The 18,828-nt window shown below is 39.1% G+C and overlaps 1 protein-coding gene across 1 annotated transcript in view; it reads left to right on the top strand.

The window, feature by feature from the left end:
* The window catches only part of ADAMTSL1 (ADAMTS like 1), a gene marked incomplete at both ends in the record, with an annotated part of 386,370 nt that overhangs the window by 232,473 nt on the left and 135,069 nt on the right, over nt 1–18,828 (top strand). The window contains one exon of the mRNA XM_079548266.1: nt 8,597–8,724. Within this exon, the coding sequence (XP_079404392.1) occupies nt 8,597–8,724 (128 nt within the window). The remainder of the gene's footprint in view (nt 1–8,596; nt 8,725–18,828) is intronic.

Raw genomic sequence — 18,828 nt, 5'->3', positions numbered from 1 at the left:
TGCTTCATGGAGCATGGAGCCTGATTCCTTGCAGGTTTACATGACAAGGTCTTCTAGTCTGGAGTTTCCAAAGCACTATTTCTAAATCCAGCCCATGTGCAGGTTAAGGCACATGAAATGACTCATGGTTAGATGTTATGGCCTCTGCAGAAATTTAATTTGGGGGGATATCTGAAGCCTAAGGTCAGCTCACTAAACCAAGGGAAAATGGCTAACATGCACTTCTTCAACATATTACCCCATGTCCTGGAGGGAGACAATGGTTTAACCATGGAGCTGGAGCTGCCTGCCACATGTGGGCCATTTTTTCCTTGAGGCCAACAAACACAGCCGAGCCAGCATACAGCTTTCACTTCTTGGCTCTTAGAAAATGTATAGCATGCACTAGGCATTATCATAGACTACAGTTTTCCTTTTGTCTTCTTCCCTTTCTCTGCACCCCTCTCAGCTCTTTTCCTGCCCCCCATCCTTCCTATGTGCAAGTTGAAGTCTTTGAGAGTAAGATGCACTTTTGAACCTGTGCTATTGGGTGGGTTCCGAATTCTGGAAAGTGATTTCACCCATCCTGCATCTGAACCAGTCCTAGCCTCAAAAACTGTTCTGAGTCAATTAGGCGACAAGTCTGAGGTCGAGCCAGCTTGGACCTGCTCTGTATTGGATCACCCATGCCTGGTGTTTACACCAGTACAGCAGGATTTAAATACAACAGGGTGTTATAACTTGGGTCTGCGAGAGCAAGAAAAAGAGCTCTTGTATTCGCATTGCTCCCCTGGTGTATATTTTCATATGGGTAACTGGAGTGAGAGATAGGACTGATCTGATTTTTATAAGACACTGTTATAAAATGTTATAGGGAGCGCAGCATGTAGTGTGTTGAAGTGATATGGTGTCAGCTCCATCCTCTGCCAGCAATCCCCCTGGCTGGCTGCTACCCTTAAAGAAGAAGAAATGAGCTCACGTTTGGCACATTTCTCTCGGGATACTACTTCCAGCCCAGCCTTGGGATTGACTGTTTAGCTCCTAAAGTACTGAGATGACTGTTTATCATTTCTTCCCTTTTTCTTGCAGACTAGAAGGCATGTACTCTTCTATGATGGGTCATGGGGATACGTTTTAGAAGACTGTATATATACAGCTATGTGACTTGCTTGAAGGCAGGAGGAATCCAACAGAACAATGTGGACAGCACTGGCAATGTTTTGATCCTTCAGAGAGCGCTTAATGCACAGAGCTGATGACTGCCAGAGGGTGCAGATATGTTCAGCATCTACTCATAGTGATAAGCCTGCCTTGCATGACTACACTGTTTCAGAATAAAAGACAAAAAGAACTCAGGACAGAATGGAATACCACAGCAAAGTTGTACTTGTGTCCCTGAGAGCTGAGCTAACAGTATGTCCATTGGGTGATTGGGTGTCTTTCCTCAGGGTAAAGAAAAATTGTCCACCTATTTCTCTTCCTGTTGACTCTGCTCATAGGACCAGAATAAACACTGAAAAACTGCAAGAAGATCTCAGTGAGATTTCCAGTTCTCATCTTTTCATCAAGGTATCTTACCCCAAGAAGCTGGTTTAGATTCTGAAGAAAGAATAAATGAAAAACAACCTAGAAAAAGATTAGGATTTTTTTATTTTTTTTTTTTATTTTTTTATTTTTTTTTTTTTTTCTGGTCTATTCCTTTCTAGGAAGCCGAAATGAGAAAATAAATCCTGACCCATTTGTCTGTACTGGCAAAGTCTGAGTATAAATTAATTTCCCAGAGTGCAGTATATACCCTTACATGTGTGTGCTTCTGTGCCAGTGCCTTCCTTGCATCACAGTCACTCAAATCAAGGGTATCCAGTGCCAGGGGCTTTCCACAGGAAGTACTCCCATGAGCTCTTCACAGGTGTTTTGCCTGATCTTGCAAGTGCAAAGGAGGCAAAAGTTCCTAAGCTAATTTCCAAGACTGGAAGCCTTGGGCAAATGAGCTTGGACTGTTCTGCTCACAGCCTTACACTAGACAGGAGATAGCCATGGCCCTCCAGGGAGCAGGGAGACAGTGCAAGAGGTACAGCCACTGCATCTCAAGAGCTCTGATATTTACCTCAGCTACTTCTTTCCAGATTGCTTAGCAGAGAAGTCAGTTTCTTAGCAGAAGTTTGCACAGACATCCTTTTGATTTGGCCATAGGGTATAGCGTGCCGTTAATCACAGGAATAATTGCACCCATGGTCACTCAGCACCTCAGATGCAGCAAGCAGCTCTGGCAGCTTGGGCAGTACAGCATTTGCTCTTTCCATCTTCTTTTAACTTCCACAAAATCAGAACATCCTTTCCTTTTGGAAGGATTCTGCCAGGCATTGTGTGGTCCCTCTCAGGGTGTCTGGCTGGCAGCTCTCTGGCTGAGGTTCACTGTCTTTTCATGAGATATGGTCAGGGTAATGGGAACACAAGCTATCTGTCACACCAGCTGAGCAGCACTAATTCATTCTGACCCTGACACGGCCAGTTTGGGAAAACAGATTGATGTTCATTCCTACTCAGCTCTTGGTTATAGTGTTGAGGATACCATGAGGAGCTCTACTTGAATGAGTTGCATGAAGGGGGCAGATATCTAGTGAGAACTGAAGGGCAACTACTGCCATGAGGAATCCTAGTGCTTCCAATTAATTATTCTGCTCTCAAGATAGGTTTTATCTTAAAAAATCTTTTCTTAAAAAAAATAGTACTGGAAGAGCTGATGTGCATCAGTTATACAGTACTATTTAAAGTGATGTGCAATTTTATGCCTAGATACATTAGTTTTTTTACATGTGCACTGAAATTGGACATGCCAAGAAATTTGACTCATGATATTTCTAAGATAATAGCTTAGAAATGTTTCCACAGCTAGTCAGAAATGTCTTGCATGTCATCACTTTGTTTGACAGTAATTACCAATATTAATTCAACTAGCTGTAATTTTTTTTCAGCATTGGCTTCTTTTAAAAGCCAGAGATTTCCAAGCAGTTTCCTATCTGAACTGTAATCCGTCTGTTACCTTGGATGGAATGAAACAAAGACACACAACCCTGTGAAAATGAATTCTCATAAACCGTATATTTACATTAGTTGAAGTTTAGAAATGCAATTTTCCTAAAAGGGATGGGGTTACTGGCCTTGTCTCCTGCTCTTACGTAGGTAAGTACTGAAAGCAGTTTCTACCTGGTTCACTACAGACAACATTTCTGTATCCTCTGAAGTATGTAGTTGACTCCAATGACAAGCTAGCATCAAAGGATGATCAAAGATTACTCAAAAGAAAGAGAATATATGGCTTGGCAAGTATTTATGCAGGGATGTGCTTGGATGTATCTGAAAAGGAAGGGCAAAAAGACCACATAATAGGGAAAGATAACTTTCTGTGGGTTTTTTTGTCCCTAATATCATTTTCACAGTAGCAAAAGAAAAGTGGCCTCAGAAGAGCCTTGCGTATTGTCACTGACAGTTCATCATACCCCTAAACAGTGGGGTATGATAAGAAACAGATGATCCAAATTTCTTAACCAAACCCAGTGATGGATATCATCTGGGAAATAACTGTGGCTTAAACTCTGTATCAGTGCCTTACTCCAACAACAGGTTAACTGCATTTTGCGCTACCTATATTGCTGTTTAATCTAGGAAACATACAAGTGTCTTGAAAAATATGAATTTAGCAACATTTTGCTGAAGAAGGAGGAAGACTGGAAACCTTTGTAACCAAAGAGCAATGAAATAACATGATCTGCATTTATACACACTCTTCTCTGTGTGACACTGACAAATAGTTGGCTTCTGTAGGGATACTACAGTTCCAAGGAAAATTTTAAATTAAATTCCAGTATGTGACTAAGACATTTATTTTCTTAAGGCTGAACTACTTTCGTAGGTCTCAGATCTGAGCAGAGGTCTTGCTACTTTTCGTGTTTCTCCCTCTGTGCATTCATACACATGTGTACACACATGCTCCTGAAAGAGACATGGTTTTCTCATCAGGAATGCAGCTCCTGGATGGTCAGGCAGCTGTTGTGATTTAAAGATGTGTGACACTTGTTGTGTTTTTCACATACTATTCCAGATGTTGTAAAAGATTTCTGTGTATACTGTGTGTTAATGGAGAGAGTACGAAAGACCTGTTGTTCAGCTCATAGTTTGAATACAACATGAATGCTTGACAACTCTTAGAAATAACCATTAAACACTGATGCTAGAATTTTTTACAGTAAAATTGGACACCAAGCTCTTTTATTAGTCAGACTAATTTTGTTATATTCTAAGAAGCTCTTTTTTCAAGTCGTATTTTAAATACCTCTCCCTCTCCCCTTTTTTTTAAAGATTTTCAATGCTGTGATTTATCCACTGACAAGGAATTCATTTCTTCATCCTTCTGTTTTGTACACATGATCCTTCTTGCTCTCTTGGATAAATGCATAAGGTTTCCTTCTCCTTTGAGGATTATTTTAGGCATCCTCATCCCCCTTTCCTCTACAACTGCTGTACTGGGTGTTAGCTGCAGGATCATCCTCAGGTTAATTGTGTATTAGCGTAATGAGATATAAAGAAAGAGCTGATTTTGATTTTTTGTTGTTGTTTTATGTAGGTCATTTATAAGAAAATTGCTTTCAGGGAGTGACGTTTCTACCACTGATGCTGTAGATATCAGGACAAAACAGTGAGTGTTTCCTGGGAATCTCAGGCTGAGATCCACCTGGATGGACAGGATAGGGAAGGAAGCTCTTTTGGAATCAGCAGCAGGGTGTAATGAACCTTGATGAGTGTCTGCATTCTGCTCCTTTGGCATATATTGATATTTGAAAGGTACCAACCTGGGTACTTCTGATAGGGGTAAAAGACTTCTAAAAGAGGAGTATTACTTAAAGCAAGCTTCAGCTGGTGGCTGCTTTGCTTCTCACATGTTTAGAGGCCGTACCTGCCTCTGCTCTGGTTGTTGTTTGGTTGTTTTGTTTTTCTTCTCTATTTTATTTCCCAGCTTACTCTTCATGACAGTAACTTCATGTTTTTATGTAGGTTTCTCAGCTTAGATGGCTTGGTTGAAAGTGGGTAAAAACAATGAATTAGTGGTATAAGATCCTTATGAAAAGTTTGCACTGAACAGTGAATCCTTAGCTTGTAATGGTAGATATTCCTTAAGCCTGCAGTGTATCCATAATCTTCTTCAGATTTGGCTCTTCAGGCATTGCTAGAATTTCAGGCACAAGCTTAACTGTACAGTTTGCAAGAAAGAAAACCACACTACTTTCTTTAACATTAAACGTGGATAGAGTTGAAATGAATTATGTTTATTCCACTTGTTAAAAAAAAACTTGGAGCCTGTTCCAGCTTGAGATCACATGCTTTCTGGGAATATATAGGTCTTATAACAAATCTCAGAATGCAAATAACAGGCACATGGCTCCCCTCTGGGTGGGAGTACAACTTATTTCTGAAAAATTTGGACCTTTAGAATGTCTAGCTGTGCTGATGCTTATAATCTGTGATGAGGTAAGAGTACTTGTTTTATGTGATTTTACCTTGCAACCCTTTTTAATTATGTCTTTGACTGGGCTTTCAACCAGTGCTAAACAACCAGGACAAGAACCCATTTTTTAGTTTTCTTGTGAAATAAAAGCATAAATACAGACTTCTTTCTTAGCTGCAAAAAAGTACAAACACAAAGTTTTATTCTAAACATACCCTTCAGAAAACAGCTGAAATAAACTTGATAAACTGGCATCCTGGTCCTTTTGTCTCACATTTATCTGTTAATGAGATTGTATCTGGATGATGGATGGCATCTGTAAGATTGGTGCATGTGTGATCTTCTGCAGCTGTGGGGATCAACCACATTTTGAGTTTGAACACTTACCTTACCTTAGATTTTACATTTACCCATTTACCATTGTGTTGAAAATAAATCACATTGCATTTTAATAAAGGTAAGATAAACTGATAGTGTCAAATCATTGTCACTCATTCATTAGACATATCCAACATTATGTCTCACTGACTAAATTAATTCATGCTTTTTTTCCTAGCAGTAGATCCAAAGAAAAATTACATCATACTGAATGCTACGGAAACCTAAAACTGACTCAATTACTCATCTAAACTACCCTCCAAAACCTGTTTTGCAGAAGGAAGTACTGTATGTGTTTAAAATACCATTACATACTGCATGCCATGAAGCAAACTGAAAATGGAGGCTGGTAACAACACGGAATCATCAAGTTACTCAGCACAGCTAGCACAGTCCACTTTGGCAAAAGTGCAAAAAATGGGGCAGCAGGATCGGAGTAGTAGAGGTCCTTCACCAGAGCTGATAAAGGAGAGCTTGCCTTCTGTATGCTTAGTTTAACTTCCTTTTTTGGAATTATTTGAAAAATTTAAAAGTAAATTAAGAGAAAAAAAAAGTTTTAAAATTGTTTGGAGTTCCTTTTAAGTCATTCTTTTAATACTCAGCTTGTCTTCAATGTTATTTTCTTGAGCCTCTTTAGTTTGATGACAGTTTTCATTTCACCTCAGTGTTCTTTGAACCAGATCTAAAGGTCTTTCAAAAGGACTGGCTTTTTTTGTGTCAGCCAAATAGACTGCAAGGGACGTTTGTATATTTGCCTTCTAAAATGCATGCTCTGGTTAAAAAATGAAGGACACGTGCCTTTGAAGGGTGAATGAACAGCAACATAAGGAATGCAGCAGACGTCCACTGTGAAATGCCAGGGAGTTACAGCTGAGTGGATGGCCTGTTGCTTTATTCTGCCATTGTCCTGCCTGATACTAGCCTCTGACTGAACTCTCCCTGTCAAAAGAAATGACCATGTTTGGTTTCTTTGCAGGGAGGAAAACCCACTCTGCCCAAACAGACAGACAGGATCAGGTTTGGGCTGTGCCTTGATGGAAGAAGGAATGGAAATAGAGGGAAATAAGAGAAAGTGGCTGGACAGGTGTCTTACAGATCTTACTTTTCTTTCTTTCAGACAATTTATCCATTGAATTTTGCCAATTTGCACACACTCTGAGCTAAGTTAAGCAATTTTAAAATGATCAGATCTCATTTAGTTACTCTTAATTTATTGTGCCAGTCTATCTGGCTTTTTGGAATGAACAAAACAATGTAATTACTCTGTCAACTTGAGTAAGTTAAGTTCTGATCTGTGAGCTTGCTTCAGGGCAGAAGACTCCCAGGGGATGGTAGGAACAACACTTGGAGTGTTTTTATCTTTCAGATGTATGGAGCTGATGACTATCAAAGGGTGCAAATGTATACAACACTGTGATCATTGGCTCTCTGTGGGAGAAACAGATTTGATGTGAGACTTTAGCCTTGTTACTGAGTTGAGTATAGAGACAATCAATAAAAGACATGCTCTTCATTTCAGGTAGCCTGGCTATTTATTTAGCATCACAGATGACACTAGTGGGTGTTCAGGAATGCCCTTGAAAAGTTTTGTAGGATTAAATGATTTACACATTGGAAAATATCTCTCAGTATTGGTGTTAAGACTATACAATGCATTCTTGGCTCGTGAAAGTAAATGGAACAGTTAACCTCTTGCCTCGCTAAATCCCAATTAACATGCATTTCATATCCTAGTGTGCCAGACTTAACCCTTTTCTCCACAGAAACATTGTTCAGTTTGGATCTCAGCATCACATGATGATTTCAGCATCTTCCTTATACTGATATATATTAAAACTGCTCACAACCCTAAACCAACACCAACACTTCCTTTTTTGCCCATGAATAATAGTATTCAGTACTGGTGTATTCCAGTGGGTTTCAGATTTCATTACAAACTTTTACAGAGCTTCAGTGAAGATGAAACAATTTTAGTGTTGTGCTATCTCTGAAATAATCCCTGAGTGTTGACAGCTGACATCAATCTTCTAACAAGTTCTAGCAGTATAATGTTGCTTGCTGTTTTTTCTCTGGTGAAGATGTACAAAGCTTTGCTCATACACTTGTCTTCTCATTTATTCCAAATACAAGTAGAAGTGTAGAATTCAGTGTGTGACTGCCCACAGCAACATTTGAATGAGTATGCTGCCTGATCACTCTCATGCATAGGTACTTCGATCTTTGGACAGAGAAAATGTAATGATAGTTCCAATTCCTTAAGGTGAATGCATGAAAAGTTTTGTTAAATGCATTTGTATCATGTGGATTCGCTATGCTGTGGTTCTTTTTCTCCTGAGCAGCACCTCGGAAGGCACTTTTTAATATGCCATTTCATAGTTTCTAACTCAGCGGCAAAAGTTAAAAGCGCAATTTCCAATGTCTCCAGCTCTCCCTCTTCCTTTTAATCAGGAAAATACTTTTCTTCACTGCTGCCCAAAGTACTCTTCTATAATAATCTCACCAGTCTCAAACTGAGACAGAGCAAGATACTCAAAAGATGAAGGCAAATTCATACAGCACTCTTCCCTAGAAGAGCAACTACCAGTTAGTAGAAATGCCAGAGAATGGATTTATTCAGTGTCTTCAATGACCATGACAATATCCAGAAACAGACAGAATTAAGATAGCAGCAATATTTCTTGTCCCTGAGGTGGGTTTTTTTGTGATTATTTTTTTTTTCTCTCTCCCTCTCTTCAGAGCTCCAGAACAGCTCGCTCAGAGGAAGATCGAGACTCACTGTGGGATGCCTGGGGTTCATGGAGTGAATGTTCACGCACGTGTGGAGGAGGGGCTTCATATTCACTGAGACGTTGCCTGAGCAGCAAGTAAGTGGGAGAACGCTTTTTACATTACTGATGGGAGAATTTGAACTTCTGGTATGTGTCAGACTATAAGAAGAAGCCAGTAGAGGTCTTGAACTATGCTGAAATTTCCACCTCAGTGTTAGAAAATTATGGATTGTGTTTTATGACTCAGGCAAGCAGCCAACACATTTGATAAGGCAGCACACTTTTAAAATATAGTGGGAACCTATGGAGATACAAAAGCTGCTTGGACAGCTTGCTTAACTATGCTGAAGGCTGCCAGCTACTGAAAAGTGAAACCTCCCTACACTTTTGCCATTTGAGCAGTAAGCCTTTTCACATATTTATACCAAACTACATCTAATTCACTAGATTTAGCGCCCCACAATCTCAGCCACACTGAGACTATAAAAGCATCATATTGACCCAATATGATATCCTGAACTATGTAAGAAAGAATTTACCCTTCTGCTAAGAGTATCCTATGAGTTAAATTTCAAGTTACAGTATTTCCATAGCAGCAAACCTTCTCCAGGAGGCAGGGGTCAATTTGACAAGTGCAAAAGGTAGGCTCATCCTCAACTATTAGCTCTCAATGGAACATGGGCAAGTCACTTGATAATATTTCCACTCTTTGGTGTATGAAATTTTCATCTATAAAATATTTCTAGCAAATGTTATTTCTTCATACTTCAGGGAAAAAAAAAAAAAGGCTGCATTAAACAGAATGTATGCGAAAAGTATTAACAGATTTCTGATAAAGGATATGAAGAAAAACTCCAGACTTTGTGCCTTCCTGCCATATTTGATACCTTGTATATTCAAACATTAAAAGTATAATACAATTTTCCATCCTGCATATTTTCTTATGTATTTTTTTCCTGTGCTTATAAACCTGATGTTAATAAAGCAATGACAGTATGTTCCAATTTCCTACTTTGCTTTAATCCATAGCGCTGTATAATGAGCACAAAGCATTCAATCATAAACTCATAATAGAATGTTGTGCATTTGAACTATCTGTGGACAGTTTGGTCTCCTCTTTTCAGTAATTATTGGTTTAATAGTGTGCGGCAGTCTACTAGAAGGGGAAGTAATAGGCAAAGGTATCTGCCACAACCAGCATAAAGAAACTGCTTTTCTATTCCATTCCCATTAAAAGAAAAAAAAATTCAGAATTGCTTTTAAACTTGGGGCCTAATTCTCATCTCATGCTCGTTCCAGAGCAAATAGGGGTTCTTCAAAAGACCTTGCATTCAGGAACTGCCAAAGTGGGAATTTGCTTTCAATGAGTGTATCTTAGAGAACTAAGTGATGTTTTGTATGGGCATAAAATCCAGGCATTTTAGGAGATCAGGAGCATCAGTTTAATACAAGGGTTTGCTAAGCCTCTGCCTCAGCTGTCATTAGAGGAGAAGAGTCTTTGGACTCCATAGTAGTAATAGTAGTCATGGTAGTTCTACAGTATGCAAGCATAAGCCATTCCTCTGGGTGGTCTTTCCCAGTAAGCATCTCTTTGATGTGGAATAGGGAATAAAGATCCAAGTCACACAGTTCTACTTTCACACAGTACATTACTACTGGACCTTCGGTGCAAAAGCAGTGCTCCTGTCTTAAGAAACCAAATGCAAACTTTGGTCGATTCAGACCCAGGAGATCTTTATTTCCAGAATAGGATGCAGAAAGTTAATTAGATGCACAGTTTTTGCTAGCCAATGTCAATAAATCACAAGTAATAAAATTTGGCCTGGAATTAGCAGAGTATCAAATATGTGATAGATTTTCCTTTTTCCCAGTGTGTATGCAATTGCTAATGAAATAAGTGTTTGAAATCTTTTTCTTTTTTTTCTTTTTTTTTTTTTTTGTGCTATGCAAGCATTTTAAGTTGCTAAGAAAAAAGCAGAAAGAAAGCAAGGGAACAAAACTCACTGATACTTTGAAAGTTTGAAAATAATGTTCTCTTGAAGTCTTTAAAATCTAGAAAGATTAGAAAAAATATCAACCTCTTTGGGACAATTTCTTGGTTGGTACACTTATCTCATGTATTTTGCCACATGTAATTGCATAGTAGAATGAAGGAAGATACTACTCCTATCAAATGAAAAATAGCAACATATTTAGATTTGGAGCAAACTTATTCTAAGTATTTTTGTTTCTGGGATGAGTGTTTGTAATGTTTTATGCCTCTTAGTTCTGTAGGAGATGACTTTCAGACCATTAGATGAAAGGACAGCCCAGAGCATCTACTTTGACGAAATGCAAAGACTAATGGCCCTTTCCTAAATACTGCTAGTGTTTGCAGTTAAATCAAGGAAAGCAGTTTTATTTCCAGCTTTTGTTTGCCAAAGTTATCTTAGTCCTTGTGTTATTTGTTTTGGGAACGTGTTTTGTGTTAAGCTTTTCCAGCTGTGACAAAAGAATGGGAAGTGTAAGCGAGAAACTCTATTTTCTAGTTTTTTAGATGGTAAACATTTGAGGGTAGGGGCTATTTAACATTACATGTCATTACAACAACTGTTTTTAATGATGCTAAGAACATTTAGTATGATAATGATATAAACAAATATGCCAGTAACATTAAGAGATGGGAGTTGTCATCCTGAGTCAACTACACATCTATTATCCTGCACCTAAATGAAAATCAGCATGTGACTTTAGTGGCAGAATTAGCCCCAGGAAGATAACATTCTGATAATTAGTAGGTGAAGACTGGACTAGAACTCAAAGAATGATATTTTTCCTGCTTTTGTTCGCAGTAACTCTTAAACTCTTCAGCTACTTTTGTTATTTAACCAGAAGAACAATACTCCCTTTGAATTTTACAATTGTTTGCCTCAGTGTACTTGTAATAATGAAATGTCCAGCCTCACAGCAAGTTGGGTAAAGAGTCGTATATTTTTGTTAGTCCAAAATGCTTTGCCCATCAGTTTCAGCATCATTTTTGTTACAAAGCTCAGAAAAAATAAAATAATCTTTCTCCACTCCATCACAAAATGTCCTGCAGCAGTGATGGACGAAACCTATACGGAGGAGAACCACTTCTGTTTCTCCTGAGAGACAAACTAGTTGTTGTGGTTCTACAGAGAAGTTTTATGAGATATTGGATATTTGGCTGCAGGGGTGCTGAAAATTCATAGGCTGCTCTGAAAGTAATGCCTCCTATTTCTTTCCATGGAAACTACAAGAGATACAAAGAGCACTGTAACAATTTGATGGAGCAAATTCTTAGCTATAAAATGTTATTTGCCAGCATAGCCACTACCAGTAGCTATGCATTTTTGCCAGCCATGAAGAGGAGTCTGCATGCCACAGTGATAAAAATCTGCACCAGTGGAGAGGATCCACTGTAACACAGCTGCTACGGTGGCATTGTTGCTAGGGAAATGTTGCCTATCATCCAGATTTCATCAGTGTCCTGTTTTCATCAATATTCCATATCAAGACGTCGTGCATCAAGCTGTTTAGTGCTGGAACATAGTGCCAGGCAGCTGCATTCCTGCCCTTCCTGCCTCATCTTCTGGTAGTGTCAACTATTCTTACATGAGTTCTATATCTCCCAGAAGAAAATACACTGAGAAGGGAGAGACTGCAGCTCACAGAATTCTCCAGTTCTCTCCATGTGATTTCTGATTCCAGGTAAAAGAGATAGAATAGCATATTGACGGGGGAGAAAGATCTCTTCCATTTCCAGTAACACAGCAAGCAACATGGTCAGAACTCCTCTCTCTCTCATTGGTTGTATTTATTACCTGTATCTCCTTTTCATATTGTCTTATATTCTTTTATCATTTGTAGTAAATTAATTATCCCTCCTTATCTTGGTTGGATTTTCATACTGCCCCCCTCCCCCTCCCCGCAGAAAAGGGAATGGGAGGGGAGTAAAGTCCTGTCACCTATGATGAAACAGCTAAGTTGTGACAATCAGTCTGAACAGATGGAAGTCAGAAGGCACCAAATCTGGACTATACTGTGGATATAGTAGGACAGTTCAGCCAAGATCAGCAATGTTCTCCATGGTCTTCAAACTGTGTGTGGGGCCTGGAGTTATGTTGTAAGAGAAAGTTTTTGTCTCTGGCCTGACTCTGGCAGTTTGAGTGTTCAGCTTAGTGTCGTGGTGAAGCAATCAGAGTTGACAGTTTGTCCAGGTTTCAGAAAATCCAGAAGGATCACCCCTTTCCTATCCCAAAAGAAAGTACACATCACTTAAGCCACTAAGGGCTGTGTCTTGAACTTTTCTTCAATGAGGAGTTCAGATGTTGCTGCTCCATGGATGGCTATTCTGATTCTGGCTTGTAGTGGTAACATGATAAAATTCATCACTGGTAATAATGCAATCCAGGAAAATGTCACCTTGGTGACACTATTGATTATGCAGATCCTGAGAAATTTGCATACAGTATTCTTTCTGTTCCCAAGTGAGCATTTGTGGAACCCACCTGGCACAGTTTTATCAACATTCCAACATTGCCACCATCATTTCCACTGCATTGAAACATATTCAGCTCCATACACAGTTCTCTGGTTGTAATCTGCAGATTTGCATGGGCAAGCTCTTCAAGACACTCTTCATTTTGCGATGTGACAGTTGCGCATGGCTGTCCAGAATGTAGCTTGCCTTTCATGTCACTGTTGCCACTGCTGAAATGTACCACATACCACCTCACTGTGCTCACGTCCACTGTTTAGTCTCCAGGATCATTCATCAAGCGCCAGCGAATGTCAATTGGTGTCATTTTTCCTGCATGGAGGAATTAAATGTCACAGCTTTCTTTCATATGCACTTCTGTGTCAAATGCCATTTTGTCCAAGTGCCCCTCTGCTGCCATCTCTCACACAGCAACAAGATGCAATGAAATACTGGTGTGAACCTCTATTGCCATCTTGGACCAGGCTAAAATAGGAGGCATTACTTTTGGAGCTGCCTTTATTCACAGGCAGAGCAGGTGAAGAGATGCTGGAATATGGCCACTGTCTGCTGCTTCCTTGGGATGTGGCAACTATTATAATCCATTTATGTCACAGCAGAACTGGAGTGCAGATAACTTTATGTCATGAAGCATAGTGATAGTATGCATGTGTGTCACTCAAGGTATTTAATAACTGTGTATATGTTGATTCAGGCAAACTGAAACAGAATAATAAATGAGGAAATCTTCTTTAGATACCTGAAAATCTGGGATTTAATTCATTTACTAGGTAAATAAATTTACAAATTTATTTCATGTACTTGGTTGTTCAGCCCATTGCAATTGCATATTATTGCTGGATAATCCATAAGATTCCAAGAGATAATCCATAATTAATTCTCAGTTTTATTGTAGCTTGACTTGGTCAACCAGTAAAAAAGCCACTTAAATGTATGTTTGAAAATAGGTGTAAAAAACCAGCTAAATTTGCAAAAACTATGTCAATTTTATGCTGCATAACATTTTTCTTCTGACACAGTAGTCACAAGAATTTTCTGATGGACAGAATAATTCCTCTGCTATCATAAGGTCTATAGAATAAATAGCAAAAACTTTTTGAATCATTGCAAACATAATTGCAAAATTAACTGTAACTTAACTAGGACTAGAGAGAATGGCCTTCAGTTTTGCCAGAGGAGATTCAGGTTGGACATTAGGAAAAAATTCTCTGGAAGACTGGTCAGGCTCTAGAAGAAGGTGCCCAGGGAGGTAATGGAAGTCACCATTCCTGGAGGTATTCAAGAAGCATTAAAATATTGTACTGAGGAACATGGTTTAGTGGGAAATATTGGTGATAGGCAGTTGGACTGGATCATCTTGAAGGTCTTTTCCAACCTTGGTGATTCATTGATTCTGTGATTCTATAAATAAGACCCACAAATCTAAATAGCATTCTGTAACACATGTCATAGAATTCCCAGGTCACTTGAAATATCAAGTGGGAGGATGATTCTCTCTATCCTGGTAAAAATATAACTGTATGCTAATGACTGTAAATTATTTTCAGACTCGCTTAACAGCTGTTTTATCTTCTGTTTCAGTAGATAACTGTAACAGTTTTATTCTGTTATGGTCATCCTCCCTGCTATATTAGGTGATATAAATTTTTGGAAGAAGTTTTGAGTAATTTAATTTGTAGACACTTCCGGTTAAAGCTGTACCATCAGGCAGTATTTTAAAAAAACTATTTTATTTACCCTGGGATTAGTCAAATCCATGTTTATAAGAACCTTTCCTGTTTTGATTTGATGAAGAAGCCCTTCCAGTTCTCAGCAGAAATCATAGTTCCATTCATTCTAATGGCAGAAGCACCAATCTTAAATCTGAGTCAATACTATAATACTCTGAAAATTTTACACAATTTAGATCAGCAGTGTGGTCTGTGGAATGGCTGCTGGTGTTCTTTGAAGAACAGTTACTCACATTATGCTAGCTATCCTAATCTCCATTTACAGTGCCACAGTAAAGTAATTAGAAAGAAATCAAATGCTTTCATACTGTTGTGTTCCCCTGCAAACCATTACTAGAACTGCCACAGGAATACTACATGTTATTGTAGGTCAGAAACAGATCTGCGCTATAATGAAAGGTAGTCAACCTTGTACCCAGAGTTGAGAGCGATAGATATTATTTACATACATACGAATCTGGATTGAGATGTGGACTGCCTTGCAAAAACGTCTGTGAATCATTTACTTGGAGCCAGTTTGGCATAGCGGCTAGAGTGCTCAAAAGATATGGGTTCAAGCTCTCCATTCTGTGTTTTCCTGCATTCTGCTCTGGAGCCCTCAACACAAGAAAGAGGTGGAGCTATTGGAGAAGGTCTAGAGGAGGGCCCCTAGGGTATTTAGAGGGCTGGAGTGCCTTTTCCACAGAGGGAGAGAGCTTGGCTTGCTCAGTCTGGAAAGAAGAGGAGTCCAGGGAAATGTCATTGAGGCCTTCCGGTACTTGAATGGTGCTTATAAACAGGAGTGAGAGCCACTTCTTACGAGGTCTGGTAGTGGCAGAATCACAGAATCATAGAATGGATTGGAAGCAGCCTTTAAGATCATCTGGTTACAACCACCCTGCTGTAGGCAAGGATACCTCCCACTAGACCAGGTTTCTCAAAGCCCTATCCAGCCTGGCCTTGAATGCTTCCAGGGAGGGGGTATCCACAGCCTCACTGGGCAACCTGTTCTAGTCTCTCACCACCTTTAAGTAAAGAATTTATTTATAATATCTAGTCTGAACATACCCTCTTCCATTTCAGAGCCATTTCCTGCTGCTACCTGCCCTCTTAAAAAGGGAAATGATTTTAAACTGAAAGGAGAGATTTAGGTTAGATGCTAGGAGGAAATGTTTTTCTGGTGAGGCACTGGCAGAGGCTGCACAGAAAAGGTGAAGCACAGCACAGAGGCTGCCCCATCCCTGGATGTGCTCAGGACCAGTTTGGATGGGGTCTTGAGCTGGTAAGTGGAAATCAGTCTATAGCAGGGTGTTGGGACTGGATGATCTTTAAAGTCCCTTTCAATCCAAGCTATCCTGTGATTCTGTGATTCTGTGAGTCTGTGATGTACTGCTTATAAGGCCACATTCACTGGAAAACTCCTCTGTGTTCATAATCCTTTCAATAAATCCGTTCTGAGATTTAAATGAAAAATAATTAAATCAGCAAGGTCCTTGCATGGTGTGGAGTTTTTATCAGCCATACTGCATTTAAGATGGAGTTAACTTGTGATGCCGTAAAGCCACAAATTGTATGTGAGAGAACAGGAGCAGTTTAGTGAAGCTGGGATAACACATAGCTCAGACGTAGGTTCAAACTTACTCAAAGCACAGGGAACTTGGTGTTTGTATTCAGCACAACTGTTTTGTAGAGAACAGCTGCAGAACTTGGATCTAGTTCTGAGTTCAGGCATGTTGAGATTTGGGATATTAATACTTTGGTGCCAGTGATAGGCTCTAGATGCTATCTTTGTGATGCACAGACCAGGTGAGATTTAATATTATGTTTTCTCTTAACTATAGAGATGGTCCTAACCATTGTTTTGCTGAAAGGCGTTTCTTTAATTGCTGCTTTTTTTCTTTCATTTCTTGGCTAGTGAACAACTGAAAAATATTTTCAACTGTAATAACTTGCTGTATATATGCAATTGTATGTTCAATTGTTGTATGTTCAAATTAAAGAGACTTTTAAAAAATTCTTAGGAAAATTAAAAATACTACAGTGAAGAGCACAAGAGAATAACTGTATATTAAATTATCCCATAACCAACAGCAGTCTGAAAGAAATCTGGTATTTTTTCTCCTGTTTTTCCTTTATTTTTCTCAAATTTGATTTTTCTCATTTCAATTGTATTGAATGGCTATATTTTAGTGAAAGTTTAGAGAGTGCTATTTATTACTTGCTGTTAGAAAATAGCACTTAGTGGTTTTGAGTAATGCAAAGAATATTTTGAAAGTAAAAATTGAAATAAACTGTACTCTGTTTAGCAACTTTGATAGTGAAAGTCCAAGATGTGCCTTATTTTTGAATAAATATTATGCCAGCCTTAAACTCCAGCAGTAACAGAAGCTATCCAGAGTAAGATCTTTGTGTTAGTGGAAGCACTGTTGGAACTATAGATACCCACTGTAAGTTCCAAATAAAATTCTCAATCTTAACTCTTCCCCTTAACTTCTGGAATTTAAAATGAATTTGTGACTTCAACTTAATGTTATCTTTAGAATGTTATCTTTTATCTCTGCCAAGATCAATAGATATATTAGCTTTTATGGACTGCTATTTTGCCAAGGCTGAATGAATGGCCAAACATCATAACTAGACTAGCTACCTTTAAGTTACTTTGGCTATTTCTAGTGTTATAGCCTATTGTGTAAATAAAATTTTAGAAGTTAGATGTCATTGTGTAGGAAATATTTTGCCGTTTAGGTTCAACAGTGTTGTTCACATGTTCTTCAAATTCCTAAACAATCAATAAGATTTGGGTTTATGTTAATTATCACATAAAGCCTTTTCTTTTTAGATAGTGGGACCAAACGTACCCTCAGCAATTTTGCTAGTGACATTAAGCTGAATTGTGCAGTTGATAAAATAGAAGGAATGGATGCCATCCAAAGGGACCTGTACTGGCTTGGAAAGAGAGCCTTAATTAGATTCCACAAGTCCAAGTGCAAGGTGCTGTACCTGAATCTGGGCAATCCCAAATGTGTGTACAGACTGGGAGAAGAACTCATTGAGATCAGCCCTGCAGAGAAGGACTTAGGGGTTCTGGCGAAAGAAAAACTTAACATGAGTCAGCAGTGTGCACTTGGACTTGCAGCCTGGACGGTCAACACTATCCTGGGCTGCATCAAAAGAGTGGTGGCCAACAGATTAACAGTTTGCGCTTGCAGACCAGAAGGCCAGCTGCGTTCTGTGCTGCATTAAAAGAAGATTGGCCAGCAGTGAGAGGGAGGTGATTGTCCCCCTCTACTTATTTCTTGTGAGGCCCCATCTGGAGTACTGTGATCAGGCTTGGAGCCCCCAGCACAAGAAGAACATGGAGCTCTTGTAACGGGTCCAGAGAAGATGGTGCCCTCTCCTATGAAAAAGGGTTGAGGAAACTGGGCTTGTATAACTTAGAGAAGAGAAGGCTCCAGGGAGACCTCATCATAGCCTTCCAATATTTGAAATGTTTTTCTTACAGGTGTAGCACCAGAACTAAAATCTGTCCCGCAAGAGTGGTTATCAAAGGATGTGAAAATAAAGAGAGTGAATATTGTCCAGCGTTACATCAATTTTCAAATCCTGTGGTGAATAGTTGCATCAAAATTCTGATCCACAGAAATAATCTACCTCTAGCTCTTAGTTACTTGCTTATGTGGAGACTTGGTTCTTAAGAAAAGCATTTCAAACTCTGATGACCACTGAGAGTGGCAGGAGTTTATGAGGTCCACCTCTGCACATCTCTTTCATCACCTCTGGTAATTACAGATAAAGGCAACTCTGGCTTGGGATTACTATTCCTTCTGGCATGGATTATTGCAAGGCTTCTAGCTCTAGCTGAGCACAACAGCACATCTACTTTAGAACTTTGAGGGGGGAACTTGAACTAAATTCCTCTACAAACTGGAGCCTGAAGAAATAAATACCAGGCTTTGGTGTTGTTTACATTAAATGAAGTGAATATTTTAA

Source organism: Tetrao urogallus (genome assembly GCF_951394365.1).
Source record: "Tetrao urogallus genome assembly, chromosome: Z".
Taxonomy (NCBI): domain Eukaryota; kingdom Metazoa; phylum Chordata; class Aves; order Galliformes; family Phasianidae; genus Tetrao; species Tetrao urogallus.
Note: the sequence above shows the minus strand (reverse complement) of the source record. Positions and strands in the feature narration are given on the sequence as shown.